The 20,213-nt window shown below is 39.5% G+C and overlaps 2 protein-coding genes across 6 annotated transcripts in view; one reads left to right on the top strand and one right to left on the bottom strand.

The window, feature by feature from the left end:
* SKIC3 (SKI3 subunit of superkiller complex) overlaps positions 1–3,330 on the bottom strand; it is a 46,725-nt gene extending 43,395 nt beyond the window's left edge. The window contains exons 1-4 of the mRNA XM_068177019.1: positions 2,935–3,330; positions 2,289–2,432; positions 1,163–1,254; positions 459–534 (exon numbers count right to left, since the gene is read on the bottom strand). Of these exons, the coding sequence (XP_068033120.1) occupies positions 459–534; positions 1,163–1,254; positions 2,289–2,432; positions 2,935–3,024 (402 nt within the window). The 5' untranslated portion in view covers positions 3,025–3,330. The remainder of the gene's footprint in view (positions 1–458; positions 535–1,162; positions 1,255–2,288; positions 2,433–2,934) is intronic.
* A 1,197-nt stretch (positions 3,331–4,527) lies between these two features.
* ARSK (arylsulfatase family member K) overlaps positions 4,528–20,213 on the top strand; it is a 37,974-nt gene continuing 22,288 nt past the window's right edge. For 2 of the 5 annotated variants that reach the window (XM_068177029.1, XM_068177028.1), the window contains exons 1-6: positions 4,528–4,690; positions 8,822–8,951; positions 10,853–11,012; positions 13,387–13,669; positions 17,156–17,327; positions 19,238–19,462. In XM_068177029.1, coding sequence (XP_068033130.1) covers positions 4,553–4,690; positions 8,822–8,951; positions 10,853–11,012; positions 13,387–13,669; positions 17,156–17,327; positions 19,238–19,462 — 1,108 coding nt within the window. In that variant the 5' untranslated portion in view covers positions 4,528–4,552. Of the gene's footprint in view, positions 4,691–5,656; positions 5,821–8,821; positions 8,952–9,079; positions 10,042–10,852; positions 11,013–13,386; positions 13,670–17,155; positions 17,328–19,237; positions 19,463–20,213 lie in introns of those variants that run through there. The other 3 variants (XM_068177030.1, XM_068177032.1, XM_068177031.1) reach the window with 3 other exon arrangements.

The raw sequence follows: 20,213 nt of genomic DNA, 5'->3' as shown, positions 1-20,213 counted from the left end.
ATAAGACATATGCAATCGAGTTCAGGTTGTGTACATATCCCACCTTACCCTCTAGAATGAAGCTTCAGTAACAGCCTAGGAAGGGATCACCCCATCAGTGAAAGGATCATCATCACGTAGCACCGGCCAAGCCAGGCAAAGGACACCTGACTCACACATATTGCATGTAAATGTGCATTTGACACCATTTTTCTCTTCTAGAAATACAACAGAAGAATGATATTCTGCCTTTTCAGTCTCAATACTAATAGTCTTTGCCAGTTCTGTCAGTTTAATGGATTGCATCTAAGTCTCTCCCAGTGCAAAAGACAAAATACAGTTAAAATCAGTTTTTCCTGGTTGTGGTCCACAAGGAGATCTTAAGTGGTCTGTGGCCCATAAGAGTCAGGATTCCTTGATGAAAAGTAGTTAGATTAAACAGAAAATAATTGTTAGAAGTAAGAAAGTGCTTGACCTACCTCTAAATATTTCTTTTCTTGATGATATAGTTCCACAAGCTTGTTACATACATCACACCATTTCTGCTTATCACCACTAGAAAGGAAGAAAATTCCCCCAAAACAAGCTAAGTTTTTCATATAATAGAGTAATGTTTATCAAATTCTGACAAGTAATTTTCAGTAAGTTCAGTTGTCAAACTAATATATAGAATAGATACTAAAAATCACCCTATAAATTTTACTCATTGCTGCTCTGAATAAAAAATTTACTTTTAGGGACTTATTGATCAGTTTTCAAAATAAGGGAACAACCAAACACTCCAGTCAACTACAGTGACAGTTAAGTTAGATTTGTTTAGAACTGTGCCTCTAATTACATGACACATATTCTGTGATCTTAAAGTAGTGAAAAATAAGCCTTCTTATTAATGCAGGCAATGAACTATTGGAGATAAATGCTTCAAGGCAGTGAGTTTAGACAAGAAGAGGATAATGCGGGATTCCCTAAACTACTAGCCTCAAGTACAAGTAAACTATGAGAGCTTTTGCTTTACCAAAAGGAAAAGGAAAAAGAAACCTTACCTAAGCAGAGAAAACCTTAGCAAAAGGGCCGAATGACTGATGTGAGAAGGCTTTAAAAACTCAAAGTCCTGTACATCACCAATGGCATTCACTGAACTGGAAATCTTATAACTGAATGTATGGCATTCAATATCCCTTACCTTTCATAAAGTTCCAAGAGTTTTTGGTAAACATCTGCTAAGTCTCCTTTGACATCTGTTTGGTTGGGTTTCTCATACAAATTTGCTAGCCCCTTAAGGAAAAAAAAAAACAAAGTATGATTTGATGACAGTGCTTATGTTTTATGAGAATGTTACCTGTTCTGTATACTAAAAATATTCCATTGCCTTCAATGGGGTCAAGTGTTAAGGCAGTAATCACTGTGCAGAATTCTGCACAGCCCACTCAATCTACTTATATTAAGTAAAATCTTTCTTCACTTTCTTAACTAGTACCAACAGTTCTTTGAAACTTGTATCTACTACTTGATCTTGTCTGCACAAAAGACAATATAAAACTTCACTAGGCCTTATGACTATACATGTATATGTAGTATGCAAAATATATAACAATATATATATATATATACCCCCAAGTATTGTATCAAGAAAGCCAGAATTGCAAAACTGAGAAAATTTCAACATACACTGAATTCAGGCCCCAACAGCTGTATTTTAAAATAGCATTTATACTGAAAATACTAAGAACCTTATTATCTTAGAAAAGCATTGCTTGTTGGTATCAGCAAGACTTAATATGAAACCTTATGTTTCATGAATCAATATATAAGAAAATTGTAGGTTGTAAATCTATATTGCAATAGGCTCTTAATGCACACACCACACAGCTATTTTAAATGCACAACTTTGCTTTCAAGTAACAACAACATTCATTAACAATCCTTTTGATGCTGAAAGCTGGAAAAATACATTACTAGATAAAACATTTTCTCTCCGTAAGAGAAGAACTGTCAAGTGTTTCTTGAGCTACAAGCACAGAAATTTTTATGTGGACAAATTAACTGCATTTGTTTCACTTCATATTCTCCCTTACACGTCTCACAGCTGTGTAGTCTACACAACAAACACAAACTCAAATATACTGAAAATAAACTTGACCATGATTTTACACTGGACACACAACTAATAGGGACCTCACCTACTCCAAAGCTTCTGTGGAACTTAAGGGCCACAAGAAAACAAGATACAAGTCTTAACTCTGCTTTATTCCTATATTTAACTCCATAGTGATACTTCTGAGGGAAACAAAAAGTGGATATTCACATACCTGCCATGCCAGTAACTGGTTTGGTTCAAGTTCAATAGCCTTCTTGTATGCTCCTTTGGCCTGATCAGGCTGCTCTAACTCAGCAGCTGCCAGGCCTATGAATACCCAAGCATTGTAGTTATTTTTTTCTTGCTTCAAAACTGCCTAAAATAAACAATTTTAAGTAAAACTGATTAAAGAAAAGTAACTTATAGATCCATGTACTGAGTTTTATCACTACAGTTTGGTGGATTATTTTATATGGCAATATTAGAAGTAATTTTAAGGAAGATGCTAAGATTAGTAACTTCAGTTTCTTATGTAAGAGGATGCTTCATACCTGAAGTGTTGAGCTAGTAACCTGTATTTGCAGCTCAGCAATTAAAGCACTCCCAGGAGGTCTGGATTAGAAATGGATTTTTATTTCTATCATTCTAGACTTAATACTTTTATCACCACATGTAAGCAAATTCAAAAGGAAAGGGAATGAACCTTTACATGTGGGATACTAACACAAATAATCAAGTTAAATCTGAAAATCCATCTCAACTATCACATCAATAAGGTACTCTACACTCTGAACTATTATATAGCTGTAGAGGTATGGGAAAAAGAAGAAAATGTGCAAAAAGCCCCAAACTTACCTTCCAAGTATAAAAATAATTACCTTGCAATGTTTTAAGGCCTCCTTATACTGTTTATTTCTTATTGCGTCTCTAGCACTCTTTAATGCTGCCTTCACCTCCTTATTTGACATTGTGGCTGCTAAATACAAAGAATGTATTATCAGTTCTTGTAAAAATAGATATTCTGACACATACAAAATGTTTATACCTCTATTGCACAGAGGTTATTTCAGAGAAATGTAGTGCAGTATGCCAAAAAGCATACAGCACCAGAAACCGATTAAAAAGATGGCATGGTTAAAACGATTCACATTTAGCTCCACTGCAGGATTCAGTCATTATTCCAAAGAGTTAAATGATACAATGTAGCTATCCAAGAATGAAACTTTTTATTAACAATAAATTTAATGAAGAGGTGTTTTAAGAGCCTGTAGTTAGACTTAGGAGAAAACACGCTACACACAGCAGCTCCTCTTTAAAAAGAAACTATGCAGTGAACCCTGCTTAAAGTGCTTAGGAACCCTATTGCCCGAGAAATGTGTTCCAGTGGCTGCTAAGAATCAAGGTTTTTCTTGTGTGGTTTCTACAGCAGCACCATGGCTGTCACATCCCGGTGCGGCCCGCCCTTCTCACACAATTAAAGCAGATTCTGCTTATGACTAACTGTCATGAATCAAAAAAGAAAAAGCATTTAAGAACACAGCAAAGAGGCATTCGCGCTTTTTAACACAATCTTGCACTGTTTTCTTGTATGTTGTACACCAAAATGAATTTTAGAAACACGACAGTCAAAGCTGCCGAGATAGGATGAGACTGAGAAACAAAACTGCTGCTGCCAGTACCCAAAAAGATGAAAAAAGCAAGTAGCTGAAGAACAAAAAACTTTTTAGGCGCGGCAAAGCAAAAACAAAGGAATGGTTGGACATAGGATAACATCGAAATTCAGATTTCCTCAGAACCTATAAAGAAATCTGTCGGACTTGCATTGCTCAGCAGCTCCTGGAGATAAATTTGCTTCCTACGAGGGAACAGACGCTTCGGCCATCACAAACGCACCCCACCGCGGGCACTGTCCAGCATGAGCTGCAGACAAAATACCTACAGGCAAAATACCACTGAGCCTACAGGCAAAATACCACTTCGGCGCAAACCTGGACACCGGGGAGGCGGCCGGCCCCCAGAGCGAGGCCATTCAGCCCGGCCTGCGGGTGGGGTCCGGGGTCCGCGGATGGGGTCTGGGGCTGCGAACTGCCTGGGGAGGCAATCCACGCCCGCAGGCCCCCAGGGAAAGCTGCGGCGGACCGAGCCAGGCCACCACGGCGCCGCCCGCCACCCACTACCCGCTCCCGCCGCACCTTCAGCCGCCGCCGCCGCCGCCGCCTCCGCCTCAGCCGCCGCCCGGCCGCATGCGCAATGCGACGCGGGGCAGCAACACACCAGGGCAGTCGCCATTTTCTCTTGGGGCACTGCGGGAGATGTAGTTCCCGTTTCCCGGGGCATGCCGGAAATTACAGGCTGCGGCCCTGGGCACCATGGGAGTTGTAGGCCGCAGTGAGCGAGCAGCCAGCAGTGGAGTCAAATCTTACGCTGTGGCCAGAGCCCCGGAATCTGCTTTCGGAGCTGCTGCTCTTCTCAGTTAGACAGCTGGGGGCCAGAGCGATGCAAGACCGCGGGCCACTGGGGCTAGCCGGTCTGGCGCTGCTCCTCATGGCCGCCGGAACGGGAGCAAGGCCGCGGCCCGCTGCCCCCGGGGACCAGCCCCGATCTAATGTGGTGCTGGTGGCCTGCGACTCCTTGGTGAGTGATCGGGGCGTGGAAGGGCACCCCCACAGGTAAGGGGGCGGGGGAATCCTCGGCGGTGGCCTGGACGGAACTACCGAGGATGACATACCGCCGTCCTATGCGTGCATTACCGAGTGCAGAGGCACGCGCATGCGTAAGCGGGCGCTCACCGCGCGGGAGGCTCGGCAGGGGCTGCGGTAGCGGCGCGCGCCGTGCGGCGAGACGCTCGCGCCCCGAGTGCTCCACGCCGAACGCGGCCCGAGCGTTCGCCCCAGTGCTCCACGCCGAACGCGGCCCGAGTGTTCGCCCAGAGCTCCACGCCGAACGCGGCCCGAGTGTTCGCCCCAGTGCTCCACGCCGAACGCGGCCCGAGTGTTCGCCCCAGAGCTCCACGCCGAACGCGGCCCGAGTGTTCGCCCAGAGCTCCACGCCGAACGCGGCCCGAGTGTTCGCCCAGAGCTCCACGCCGAACGCGGCCCGAGTGTTCGCCCCAGTGCTCCACGCCGAACGCGGCCCGAGTGTTCGCCCCAGTGCTCCACGCCGAACGCGGCCCGCTTCCCAAGGGGCTGCGCCGTGCTCGCATCAGAGGCTTTACAGCAGCCGGAAACCTCTGCGCAGGTGGCTCCCACGGCCTGGCGTGATACAACTTGTGGGCCCGGAGCGGGGCGTGCCAGCCGGACTCTGTGGCCGGCAGCCGGCACTGGAACGGGGCTGCTGTGTAAAGTGAATGCTATTCGGTTCGCTTTCCCATTGTAGATCCTATGAATGATAGGTTTCCACAACAAATGGGCTAGCGAATTTCTGGAATCACAGATGAAATTACTGACTTTTTTATCACCAAGACTTGGTTTATTGAGGCTCTTATAAAAACACAGTAAACTGGTCAGAGGTGTATCTATAGCAGTAGGCATCTAGCGGCTTCATTACAGTGATTTATTAATATATTTGGTTTACCCTTCAGACACAGAAATTTTTCCACTCACAAATACTAATCCTTGCATGTATCTTCACAGTTTTCTCACTGTGCCACCAGCACACTGGAAGTGCTTTGATGTGTTTTACTCTGAGGAGCCTTGGTTTCTCTAACTTGCCTGAAAACTCCTTGTTGTGGAATCAAACATAAATTCCGTGGTGTTAAGCTCCAGGTGCTTTCACGTTTCATCACTTCTCTTTCACTATTAAGGAAGTTTGATCCCTAGCCTTCTTAGGTTTCCATCCTTGACTGCGCAGGTAAGAGCAGTTGGCTTCTTGCCTGCTGCCTGTTTTTCTTGGGATGAATTTTTCCTAAATATTTTGTGAGTGTGTATTATCTTTTTTCAAGCCCTATCTTTAAACACACTCATTGTGATTTTCAAAGACAAAGAAATAGCTCCTTTTTTATTTATGTAATAGCGCCTTATTGATTTCCTTCCTTCTTTGTTAATTTTATTTTCAGTAAATAGTCTCTCTTAATATTCCAAAATAATGCATATTTTTTTCTCCAAATGTTCAGCTTTTGCTAAAAGTCTATTTACCAATAGTTAAAATTACAGTATTTAAGATCCTGAGGGTTAGTCAATGTCCATTTTATATCCAGATGCTAGCAGAGGCTGCAGACAAACCTTAGGTGAACGTTTATATGTCTCCTTTAAGCAGGAAGATTCTTGTAAACTATATTACAGAGATGAATGAGGTAACCCTTACAAAAGAGAAAGGCAAAACTCACAATGCTTCTGGAATTCTTAGGTAAACAATTAATAACAAAGTGCTGTTTTTGAAAAATGTCATCTTTGCATAGTGCATACAAAGAAGAGTATAGTAAAAGAAATGTGTTGTGTAAGCTTTTTTTCTGAGATGGATTTGAAGGTAGAAATTGATTAAACATTTTGATTACATCACTAGTAGAGAATAGGAAGGATAAGGTACTGTTGAAACTAACAGTTTTTTCTGGAAAAAAAGCTTAGGTCCTGCAGGCTGTTAAAAGGTCTGGGCTTTTATTAGAAAGTATGCCTGCCTTTGTTGTGGGTCACCCTGCCTGTGAAGGAATCACACCTGTTTTGCCAAGTGGGACAAGAATCTTCTTCACAGTGATGCTGGATTGTGTTTGTCCTGCAGAACAGTGCCCTCTTGCTTGAACAGTTAGCTTTCTGCTGCTGTGTCACATCAGGCATTGTGCTATTCCAAGGGTTTCCTGGTGAAATGTTCTGGTAGGCAATTCAGCTCCTGAATTACTACTTGAAATTTATTGTGTGATGGATGACAGGCTTTGCTTGCAGTGCAGCTCAAGTTCCTGGATGAAAGGTGCTTGTTTGTGTTAAAGTAATTTTGTTTCCTTAGGTATTTCAAAACCTAGAAATCCCACACAGTTCTTAGGGGATGTATTTCCAGAAATAGCTGTTGAGCTTCCGCCTTCTCAGCCAATTCAAGACGTTTACTACTTTCACTGAATACCCTGTCATCAATAGATCTATAGAAACAATAATCATGTCACAGTACACCGAGCGTACTGTGACACCAAGAATATGGAGTTATTTTGCTGCTGTGTCATTGAATATGGTATCACAGTATCAATATAAGGCACTCTTGTCTCCAGCTGTTCAAACAAGACTTTGTTGGAGAAAGTTAAGAATGTGTTGTTTACAGAACTGCCCAGCAGTTGTGTACTTTTGTCATGGTTTAGTATTCTCCTATTTAGCGTTCCCACTGAAATCACTCCAAACCATGTGCCGCTTGCTTGCTTCTCTGTCCCCCTACCATTCCTCTGCAGCAGGCTGGAGCAGAGAATTGCAGACACAAAAGATAAAGGTCACAGATTGGGGTAAGAACGATTTACTAGAAACAGCAGAACTATAACAGTTTACTAGAACAGTAACGGCAATAATGTTAATAGCAAAAATGTACAAGAGAGGTGAGCAATTCCCATTTGAATGCTCATCACAATACTATGCAGAGCCCAACAGTACCTGTTGGCTGCCACACTACTCTGACCTGGAAGGAACCCTTTCACCTGTCCCTGGAAAATGACATGAGCTGGTACACAATAACCTCCATGTCTTGGCCTTGTCCCCTTCTGAGTACTGCAAAAATGAACCCTGTCCTGGCTGGAACCAGGACAGCTTTCTAAAGAACACTTTCAGCCCAAAGTTTTGTTCAAGTTCTTACTGTTTATTACAGCTTTATTTCCAGTTTGTCCTACCGAGTGCTTGTTCAAGATGCCATTTGTAGCAGTATACAAGATTAGGTGATTGCTCATTTAGCATGTTCTGATATGAGCTGAGTTCAGAGGCTAGGATGCTGCAGTTAGCTCTGCTGGTGCAAATGAAGTGACTCTCTACAATACTGGGTTATCCGAGAGTATTTCTGCCGGAAACCGAATGCCAGGAATTACTTTTTTCTGCAGTTAAAACTGCAGATGGACTGTCACCTATCTGTTCACTGAAGAGCCAGTGAGGCTGGGGCTGTGTTGGCACATTTTATTCAACCAAGGAAAGGAATAAAAGTGACAGATAAAACACAATGACATGTGATGATAATCTTTTACTGTAAAATTACCTATTCAAAATGTTTAATAATTTTTAAGTTACTGATCGAAAAATCTGTCTATGAAAGCTTTATGAAAGCATCAAAATTAGCATTATGGAAGTATCAAAAGGGAGCCATTGCGGGTGGGATTTCTGTGGGAGAGTAGCTTTTCTTTAGCTTTCTGATCCCTTTTCCAGTCCATAGTTTCAAATAAGTTTACAGAGAAGTGGTATGGATAAACCTTTAAAAAGGATGAGGAATCAATGTTGGTTTCACAGAAATATGTGCTAGTGCACACATCTACATTGGGATTCAGTCTTACTCCTTGTTACCTTTCACTGTACCTATTCCCATTGAATGTGTCATGGTAGGACCCCACCCCTGAAGAACTGGAGCTTGGAATATATATAGTGATACAGTGAAATTAATTTCACTATAAAGAAGCTCAGTTATCTTTTCCATTGAACTTCTTCAAATGTGATCCATTTTATATTGTTCTACTTAGATTTTCTCAACACTGTTTTCCATTCCTGCGTAGAATTGGCAGCATTTGAGCACCTCCAGTCCATGGTTACAAATATATGAATTAATGCAGCTGATAGTTTTCATTAATGCTGTTTATGTGCTGCTTTTGTCTCATTGCAGGATGGACGCTTGACATTTTTGCCAGGAAATCAGACTGTGGATTTACCTTCCATAAATTTTATGAGAAGACATGGCACTGTCTTTCTCAATGCCTACACCAATTCTCCAATTTGTTGTCCTTCCCGCGCAGGTAGAACCAAGCAAAACATCAGATAAATGCTTACACATGTCAATTTAAATATGTGGTAATGATGGGAAATTTGAAATTATTTAATGGGGAGGGATTTTTATGCTTTTCAATAAGATCCTTTTTTTTTTTTAGTTTGTGTTTGAATTCTTGTAGTATTCTTCTCTTTCATGTGTTTATCTCTTCTGTTTCTTATTTTTCCTCCTTTATTTTTTTATTCTCCTTTTTTCAGTTAAGTGTAAGGTCCCAAATCTTTTTACAAACTCCACTGAAGCTTCAGATTTTTAAAAAATCTTCAGGATTTATAGAGAAATCATTGATTTGTTCTGGTGCAGTGCTGAAACTACATTTAGAACTACTCTCTCTTCCCAATACAAAGTTAATAAATATCTTTCCTGTATTCAGCAAAGAGTAATAAATAATAATAGCTGAATAAAGTGGTAGCAGTTGCCACTGCCTTCTAGATACATGATGCATCTTTCATTAGCTTTAATTGAATACTTCCATGTTTTTCTTTACTTAATGCACTTGTGTTCAATTTCACACTTGCAGAATTTGATAGGAAGATAGAAGGAAACTATATTCCTCAATCAAAGATTACATCTTAAAACATTTCTACCTTTTTCAGTTGATGCAAAGACCCCCTTAATCTGTAGCTATAAAAAGATCCCCCTTCCTCTCAAAGCATACACTGAAAGAAGCAGCAGACGAAGGCAGTCAAATAAAGTGTTACATTTTTAATATTATCTTTATTGATTACCTAGTCCCTATTTCTTTCTCTCATGGTCACATTTTAAGTGGGTGACATTACATGAACAAGCAGTTGGCCTTCCTTTTCTTTTCTTGATGCTTGTGTCTTTCAGCCAATTTTTATTGCTAAGAACAATGACCTTATGTTATTTAATTTTAAGAAGTTTGTGAAAGTGGCAGGTTAGTACTCTTGTGAGGAAGAAAGTGCATAATGAATTAAATGATTCATCAGTTATGTGTAGTGTTATAGGTAGCTGTGATTACTGAGGTCATATGTAGGGCTCTAAATGAGCAGGACATCTTTTGCTTAGCCAGGAGCTTGGATACCTGCAAGGAATTGAGGGTGCATCTATTGTGGAGGCGTCAGGGATGATACAAGAAGAGATAGTGGGAAAGACAGCTTTGGGGTGGGGAAAGGACTAGTATTGCCATGTGGGGTTGATACACTTTGCTTACAGGATATTCCTATTGCTTGTGAAATGACTTAGTTCTTCTTTTGGGACTACCTTTAACTCTTAATTAGCACAGGAAAGAGTGAATGTTTCTTGATAAGCTGCAAAGAAATAGGAACTCACTTGAAAAATCTTCCCTTATAGTTCCTTTGCAGCTCTTGCCTTGCTTTCCTTTCTTCTTGGTATCTTCTTTAATATTCTCACTTTGTTTCTGCAACTCGTAGTGAAGTATATTACCTATAAGGAATAAAATTGAGGGCATATTGTATTTATGAAAATACTATATTGTAATTCTGTCCACAAATATGCTTAACTTTAAACACCCATTAAATCTAATTGTAATAAGGGTAACTAATACTCTGAAACACATGTAAATACAGGATTGTTTCGTCAGGATCTGTACTACCATGCCATTTTCTTTCAGAAATCAAGAAGACTATTTTCTGATCTAATTAAAACTTGGTTTAATGATTGCATAGCACCTGGAAAGATAGGATCTTCTTCTGCAATTCTGGGGATTATTTGAGTAAATTTTGATACTTGTATTTATGATTAAATAAAATTTGAAAAAGTGATACTTTGTATTCCTTGTTCTATTGTATCACAGTTTGGACTTTTTACCTCTGTAATAATGAGAAGATTAATCCCTTCTCAACCTTATAGGTGGGGAATACTAATCACTCATCTTTTTTTTTTTCCCAGCGATGTGGAGTGGTCTTTTCACTCATATAACAGAATCTTGGAATAACTTCAGAGGTCTAGATCCAGGTTATGTAACATGGATGGATCTCATGGAGAAGCATGGCTACCATACACAGAAGTTTGGGAAATTGGACTTTACTTCTGGACATCATTCAGTAAGGTAATCAGGTAGATTTTCCTGCTGTGAAATGGGCAGCAGTGAACAAATCATGTAGTGAGCTGTCACGTGGTTTCAGTCTCCAGTTGAAATTGTAGTAGCTTTAGAAGAAATTGTGTTAGGTACCTAGCAGAGATATGTCCTGCAGTTTTATGGAGAAGCAAGCATATCTCTTGCAGCTGTACTTTGGCTTTTATCTGTAGTTGAAAGGTAATACAGAAACTGGTTTTGCCCAACATGATTATTTTCTTCCACTGGTATTATTGCTCCCTAAGTGAAATTCATAAACTTTTTTTATCTTGCCTTAAGACTTCCTGGTAATACTAACAGTGTTGGAAAACCAGAACAAAACCCCATACTTATAATAATTAAATATTAATCCTGCTATCACAAAATGTCAGAGGTTTTGAGAGTTTTTTTTGAAGGCTGTAAGTGTTGAAAGACATGTGCTGTTGTGGTGGGTTGACCCTGGATGGACACACCAGGGCCGGCATGATAGAACAAACTGTTCTATGACTCCACCTCCTCCAGTGAGCAGGAAGGAGAAAAAACAATGACTCAATGGTGAAGATAAGGACTGAGAGAGATCACTCAGGTACACAGCAAAACAAGCTTAACTTAGGAGAATTAATTTAATTTATTGCCAATTAGTAGCCAGAGTAAGGCAAGGGGAAGTAAACCCAAATCTTAAAACACTTTTCCACCACCCTTCTACCCAGGCTTAACTTCCAAATTCTCTAGCACATCTACTCATAGGGGTGTGGGAATGGGGACTGTGGTCAGTTCATCACACATTGTCTCTGCTACTCATTCCTCATCAGGGGGAGAACTCCTTACCTCCTTTGCTTCAGTGTGGTGTCCCTCCCCCACTGAAAGGACAGTCACTGATTTCTCCAAAGTGAGTCCTTCCAATGGGCTGATGTTCTTTACAAAGTGCTCCAGCATGGGTTCCTTCCATGGGATGCACTCCTGTTTGCAGGATCAAGCTGCTCCACTGTGGGTCCCCCCAGGGGGTCACAAGTCCTGCCAGTAAACCTGCTCCAGCATGGATTCCTTTCTCTGCAGGTCCACAGGTCCTACTAGAATCCAGTGCAGGCTTTCCACAGGATCACAGCCCTCTTTGGATATCCATTTCCTTTGGTGTGGGGTACTCCATAGGCTGCAAGTGGATATCTGTTCCATGGACTGCAGAGGGACAGCCTTCCTCACCATTTTCTCCATGAGCTGTAGGGGAATCTTCATTCTGTGTTGTTTTTATGAACATGCTCTATCTCACTGATTAATAATGATGTTTCTTGTTGAAATAATAATAAAGAGAAGCTTTTTCTTTAATATTAAACAGGTTAGAGTTACTTAATGCTTCCTTTTTAGTTAAGAGGGGATTTTGTTCTTTAAACTTGATCCTAATCTCAGTCTGACTAGATAATCAGACTGGCCTATGGCCTACACGGTATTTTTTTCTGTATAAATCAGTATTATGACATTAGGTGCAATTAGACACACGCACACACACACTCCTTTATCATATTTCAGTCTTAGATAGTCTGCCTCTTACCAATGTCCACCATCATTCACTCAGCAAAGAAACAAGGATATTTGCAGCTTAGATTGTTTTTTTTTAGTCTTTTAGAGAGACAACAATTGCCATGACATTAGAAAAGCTGTTAAAAAAATATTTTGTCATTAAAATATTGCTGGTTTTCCCTCCTTCTTGCTTTGTTTATGCTCTTTTCTGTTATTTGTTTGATAGGATTTATACAAGAGAAATAATTCTTACAGATTTTTGTCTAAAGTGTACTTAATTAATACTACAAGCCTCATCAAGAATGTTGTTTCTAAACAACTCTTTTCTGTTATTTGTTTGATAGGATTTATACAAGAGAAATAATTCTTACAGATTTTTGTCTAAAGTGTACTTAATTAATACTACAAGCCTCATCAAGAATGTTGTTTCTAAAGGCAGCCTCACCAGTGAAGTTATTTCTCGTTAGACTCTTTCACATAAAAATCTCAGGCCCAGTTTACAAATAAATAGTGTGTGAATCTGTGCCAAAACGTGGAGAAGGTGCCACAAGATGGAGTGGTATATCTAAGTATTATTTTGTGGATGTGAGAAGAGCCATTATGACAGAAGTGGAAAATAAATAAGAAAGAAGATTCAGACGCAGACATAGAAAGGCTGAAGGTCTGAGTATAAAATAGATGCACAATCATTATTGTTCAATTAAATAACAATTCTCCTTTATGCAGGAATTGGAAGTAGATTGCAACTGAAAATGTAGGGGAAGTTCTTCAGGAATTCATAATGCTTTTTACTTGGAGGAAAAGAGAAGAAAATATTTTCTGTTGAGTATGTGACTTGTGTATGTATTTTCAGTAACCGTGTGGAAGCTTGGACTAGGGATGTTAACTTCCTGCTCCGACAAGAAGGAAGACCCATGGTGAAACTTACAAGCCATAGGAAGCAGTTTAGAATAATGGAAACAGATTGGCAGAATACTGATAAAGCTGTAAATTGGATAAAAGAAGAAGCTGTTAATTTTACTCAACCATTTGTTCTTTACTTGGGACTAAATTTACCACACCCGTACCCGTCACCCTATGCGGGAGAAAATTTTGGATCCTCTACATTTTTAACATCTTCCTATTGGCTTGAAAAGGTATGTGAATATAAAATTTAAATATTAATTTATTAATAACTGTACTTATTATAAACAGTATTTTATTCCTGGTTTTTCAAGATAGACCCAGTTTTGATATTTCAATATGCAGTAAAAAGTACTTGAATGAGATGTTAGATTTCTGATTAAAGCCTAAGAAAATAGAAGTAACAAATTTGACTCTTGTGGGAAAAGGTTTGTTAGCAGTAGTCATTGAATCATTAAGTATGTATGGAGTTCAATGGCTAGAAACACATTAAGAAAAATGAGATTGTTGCTATTCTTAGCTGTAAATTAATTTTGGTAGTGGTCTAAAGCTCATTGTTATGAACATTCTGTATTTTGCTTGTTAGAAGCTTGTTAGAAATGATGGTATGTGTGATGATTTTGTCTGAGTTTTACAGTGAAAGATTGACTTTTCCTGCAGTATGGACCTAGAACACAAAGCAACATATGACACAGTAGAAGTCTTCCTTTTCTGTTAACTTTTTCTATGCTACTGTAGGTTTTGAAGCACAAGAAAGTGTCCTTATGTCTGTATGTGTAAAACTAAGAAGTGCCACTCTATTCCAAAGAAGAAATACTTTTTTCTGTCTTGTATAGTTTCCAGTTGCCATTATCTGCCATAAAATATAAACATAGATTTAATTGCAGAAAGGCATTAATATTCTCTGCAGCTGAAGAATTAGAATTAGGTTGATAAGACTTCATACTTCCAAAAACCCCTCCATATGCAATTTATATAACTTGTGGCCTTTTCTATGACAGAACTGCTAAATGTCTTTTTCTAGGTGTACCAAAAATACAAATACTTAGAAAAAAAGGATTTACAAATGAACATTGAGAGATGTGAATTTTTTTCATAATAGTGAGGATTGAGGGTTCTTGTGGGAATGGTGAGAAGTCTGTGGGGAGAGGAAGAACTTCAGAAAAAAACCCTTTCAATTACAAAAAGCAAGATCTAGCTTAGACATTAAGAAAAACTTGCTGGGTGCTGATTGCTAGGTTAGATGTATCTTGGGAAGCATAGGTACTTTTTTTTGAGTCACAGACAGTTTTTGAGTCACAGTCACAACATCTTTGACAAATTTTTGTCATCTTTTATCCAGTCAGAGTACCTTAACTGCACAGTTTGCTGGGCTCCTTCCCATCACTGTGTATACATACTGCATTGTGTGGGCCACATATTACCATTTACTGACCATTGGCTAGTTTTCTGCAATGTAGCTCTTTTTGGGTCATGGAAGAAGCAGTCTTTTAAAATCACAGAGGTAATCTCATTAAGAAGTTTGATCACACAGATGAAGAACTGAATTAAATGTCCTGTTTATTTGGGCTGTAATACAGAACAGAGTATCAACACAGTATGTTTGTGAAATGCTGTGTTGTTAAACAGATGGTCCCCTGTATTTCACACAAGCTGTCAATTTTTCAGGGCATGTGACTTCTTTCTTAGTTATGAATTACATGTCTTGGTTTAAGATGATTCAAAGAGGTTGACATTCTAAAATGAATTCCTCCCCTTAGTTTCAACCAATCCCTTTCCACCAATAAGGAGCCAATACCAATAGATATAAGTGAAAAAATAAGTTTACTAACAAGTGAAACAGCAACATGCAAAAATAGCAGTGAATAATCACTAGATATGAATTTGCTAAATCGCAGGAGCTCCATGGGAACAAAGAGACCCCAAACTGTTGGGGTGCTGCCTCCTTCTAATGTGACAGCCTCCCACTGCCAACTGCCTGCAGGGGGCAAAGGGAAAGTGGTGTCAGGCTCTTTCCAAGGTGGCACCTGCCACGGGTGACCATGCACTCCAAGAAACAAAGGGAACAGGTGGTAGCAAACCCTCCTGGGAAGGCTGGAGCTTACGAAGGTCTAGTGGCAGATAGGAAGTTCTCGCACATGTGGGGGCAGCACAGCTGTTCGCTGCTTCCTCTTGCACCAGCTAGATTCTGCCAGTGTTGGTGCTGGTGCCTTCTGATCTGCTGGTGTACTGGAGAAGGAGCAGGGGAAACTGGTCTCTGGACACTGATGTGGGATGGCCTAAACCTCTAATCAAGCTTTGCTGCCTATAGAGTTTGCAGAGATCAGTGGGAGTACAGTTTCTGTTTGCTGAATGCAGTTTTCCCGAGTTGCTACAGTTGGAAGCCCAGACACTCACCATATCAACCCCCTTTGAAGCAGAGTCTCCTCCTTCAGCAGAAGAGGGAGTCAACTTGGGTTTCTTGACCTTTTAAAGGAATTGGTATCTCCTGGCTGCCCTGCAATTCTGGTTCCAGCCATGCTTCGGGTCATAAAGACACAGTAACAATCTTACAGCACAGAGAGATATGGAATGCAGTAGCATTTTGGGTTACCCAGGACATTACCATAAACAGAAAAGGGATTGTGGCTTTGTGAATACTTAAACTAGGCTGAAGTCCTGTAGAAAAGAATCATGGATGGAGAGGGACACTTTTTGCTCTCTTATCTTAAGCAGCTAATAAATACCATTTGCAAAGTCCAAAATGTAACTCCAAAATGTAGCTAAGAACCTTGAACAATAAGAAAATGACTGAAACATTATTATTTTATCTTTGTGATTTTTCCTAGTAGTGTGTTTTCTATAGATCCTAAGGAAACTTATATTTTGTTGTGTCTATTTGACTGTTACAAAGCCAGGTTTTACTTCTGTGAGCACATGAACTCTTGCAGATTTATCTACTTGTTTAGCTGTCAGACTTCTCCTCCAAGTAACAACTGAAAGTACGAGAGGAAATTGCCTCAAGTTCCCTTTTATTTAAGGGAATATTTGCAAGTATGACAGCCAAGGCTAAATGTGTGTGTCAAATTTCAAGACTCTAAAGCTAGTACTGAAGTAGACAATATCTGTGACTATGCATAGTTTGAATATACAAATAGATTGGCTTTTTGGTTTCATACTGATCTTACATTTCTTTATAACTAAATGGATTGACATATGTAGAAACATGTAGAAAGTATAAGAAAATTGGATTAATGTAGTCAGTTCTTTTTATCAAGATGTCAAGACTTGTCATCACTGTCCTGGAGGCTTTCCCAGACTACATGGTTTTCCATGTTGTTCTCTAGTCCCACATAACACCCAATCATTTAGATCCATGGGTTTATAGTTGTTCTACAGTTATGAAGACTCTATGCCAATATTCTGTACCTACTTTAGAAGAGTGTTCTGTGATATGTCTCTTAAAAATATACAGCAGTTGGTGAAGCACATATTTGTGGCTCCTAGCCTTAATTTCTTGTTGATTTTCTTAGGTTTTTAAAAACCACTTTACCTTTGGAAACTGTGGGGAAGTAGGGAGGAGGGGGCTGCATGGTGTAACAAATAAGCAGCTAGTGTTTCCTGGGCCACAGATTGAGAACTACTGTGAATATATGCTATAATTTCTTAAATTAAATCTCTGTTAAAAAACTTGTTTAATTCAGTTGCTAAAGTAATGGTAACTTCCTCTTATTTTTTAGGTAAATTATGAAGCTATTAAAATACCCAAGTGGTCTTCTCTTTCAGAGATGCATCCAGTTGACTATTACTCATCGTACACCAAAAATTGCACAGGAGAGTTTACAAAGGAAGAAGTGAGAAACATTAGAGCATTTTATTATGCTATGTGTGCAGAGACAGATGCCATGCTGGGTAGGTAATGTCTTATTACACAGTGGGTTTTCTAGTTTTGATTTTTTTTTAAAAATGCTGATAGGGCTGATCTTCAGGGAAAAAGATAGAAAACAAAACACCACAATTCACATCTGAGAGTAAGCTGTGGAAGTTGCCTAATCAATCTATATGATAAATGATAGGATAGCCTTTTAGGTGAATTGAGAGCACTCTGGAAAGTAATCACAGCCAGCAGTCAGAAGCTCTGTAGAAAACCAGTGACTGCAGCAAAGTATGGCATTATTATTATTGCACTGGTTTAAAACGCAATGGGAAAATTACCCCATGGAAGCTGCCCCTCCTCCCCCATCCCCTTTTGACAGCACAGGAAATACTAGGAGAGACCAGAAGTGGGAACATCAATTTTACCAAGAAACTCACAATAAACACAGCAATATAGATAAAAGAGGACACTAAGGGAGAGTGCTCCACCCAAAGGAAGAGTGTTCACCAACAAAAAAGCAAAAATACTCCCAAAGAGAGTACCTAGTGTGGTTTTTCCAAACAAAGGCAAGATGGCAACTGTCATCCCCATCCCTCCCACACTGGACCATGCAGCTCAGGAAAACAAAAACAGGCAAAAAAGTTTCTGCAGTTTATTATCCTTCCTCTAGCCTGGAAACAATGGGAAACAGGGACAAAACAAAGCCTGGAGAGCTAATTAATCCAAATAAAGGGTCCAGCTGCTGAAAGAGCTGGCCCTGTCAGTGGCATCAGTGGCAGAAGCAGTAGCAGCAGTGGTGGTGGCAGCAGCTAATCTCATCTTCCTGCTGCTCCAGGAATAGTTACAGCTTGTCAGGGTTCTGGAAACAGTTACAGCATCCTTTGACTTCAGCAACAGTTAAGGGAACAGTTCCCACCTTTCCGAGGTGGGACTGAATCAACTTCAACACACCTTAGCATCTCCTGCTGAAAAAAATGCTCCCTCCATGACATAAGTGGTATGTTATTAAATAGTGCTGGAAACTCCACCCTCCTTTTCCTCTGTACCCAGGACACCCATGTACAAGAGGAACTAAGTCTCTTTGATTAAGTGCTAACTGAAATAATGGAAACGTTTTTCTGTAGGGGACAGACTGTAAAAGTTGAGCTGGAAGAAAAGATACATTCTAGGGCATAAGTAGTTTTCCTTTGAGGTTAATTTCAAATGTGTAGACTGGATAACAGCTGTTACACATTGACTGAAGAATAAGGTTACATTTGGAGTGTCCCTTAGAAGCATATTATTGAAAGTTATGAAGAAATAATTAATTATACAATAAGAATTCTTCAGAGTTTGCAGGAAGGTCTACAGATAAAAAATTTACAATGCAAGTTGGTCTTAATTTACAGCATTTTATTTTTCGATTTGAAAAGCGACCATGAATGACCAAGAATTTGTTTGCATGCTAGTATGAAATTCATGATCAGATAAGCTAATCTTTTAGGCATATGGCCTAAACTAGGACAGCATAATAGATTGATAAAGTGAATTAAAAGACACAGAATTGCTCCTCCTCATTTTATGAATTAAAAGATCAATGGAGGCCTTACAGAACTAGGAAATAAGGGATTACAAAGTAACTGCACTGCAGTTGTAATTTTATAACATCTTTTAACTAGTCTGTTTAGGCATGAATCATCCTAAACTTTTAATGTTTAAGATGCCTAAGTGCTTTGCTTAACTACCAGTTTCATGGATCTTGGCCCTGTCTTTGTTGCACAAACGTACATACAAAAATAGAGGAGCGTATGTTGTGTTTTTGTTGCACAAATGTATGTGAAACAAAGGAGGAGTTTCCTCCACTGAACTAGGAGGGTTCCTTGAAATTTGCATGCTGCTTTGCAGATACAGATCTTGGAAGAAGTATTTTGAATGTGTCCTTTTCATTATCTTTCTGTTGTTGCAGGTGAGATTATTTCAGCTCTGCAAGATACTGGGCTTCTTGGAAAAACAATCATTATATTCACTGCTGATCATGGAGAACTTGCTATGGAACACCGTCAGTTCTATAAAATGAGCATGTATGAGGGAAGTTCCCATGTTCCTCTTTTAGTTATGGGGCCAGGTTTAAGAGAACAGCACCAAATACCAAATGTAGTATCTCTTGTGGATATCTATCCTACTATGCTTGGTGAGTTAAATTTCAGGTGACAGTTTTTTTCCCTGTTACCATTACTATTCTGCATTTGTATCTTAATAGTCAGCCTCTCGACTTTGAGGCAATATAGTAACACAACAGGAGATAATTTGTCTGTGGACCATATATATGGACATGGACTTAACAGAAAAAGTAAAAATGGATGAAAAAAATAAAGAAACTGATTGTCTTCTTTATTACTGTAACTTTTATCCACATAATTACACTGACTGATTAGAATTATTTGTTAGTAAAAGAAGGGAATAAAACCCATTTTAGATATGAATAATCCTTGATAGCCTTCATAACCAACACTTTACTATAGAAATTACAGTGTAAGTGCATCCAGAGATGAGATTAAACCTGAAACAAGGAGGACAGGTTCATTAACTTAGCAAAGTAATGTCTTTTATGAAGGATCATGTGGAAGAAATGTGATGAGACTTTGTATAGGAAATGTACAAATGATCTGGGCACACATAAAAAGATGTGATAATGGATATCCATTCTTACCTTATGAGATATGAAAACACTCAGTATTGGACAGAGAATCAAATAAAAAGAACTAAACTTAAATTACTTAGATGGAAATCACTTTTAAGTGGGAACTTTTGATCAGTTATCTCTGATAAATCATACAAGAGACAATTCTGATTGGAATTAAGCATCAGGTAAAGTTATCTTTTGAGGCATTATCTGTGATCTTTTAGGCTTCCAATCAGAAAAAAAATGTTCTTTTCAAACC

Source organism: Anomalospiza imberbis, chromosome Z, assembly GCF_031753505.1.
Source record: "Anomalospiza imberbis isolate Cuckoo-Finch-1a 21T00152 chromosome Z, ASM3175350v1, whole genome shotgun sequence".
Classification (NCBI taxonomy): domain Eukaryota; kingdom Metazoa; phylum Chordata; class Aves; order Passeriformes; family Viduidae; genus Anomalospiza; species Anomalospiza imberbis.
This window is presented reverse-complemented; position numbering and strand designations above follow the sequence as displayed.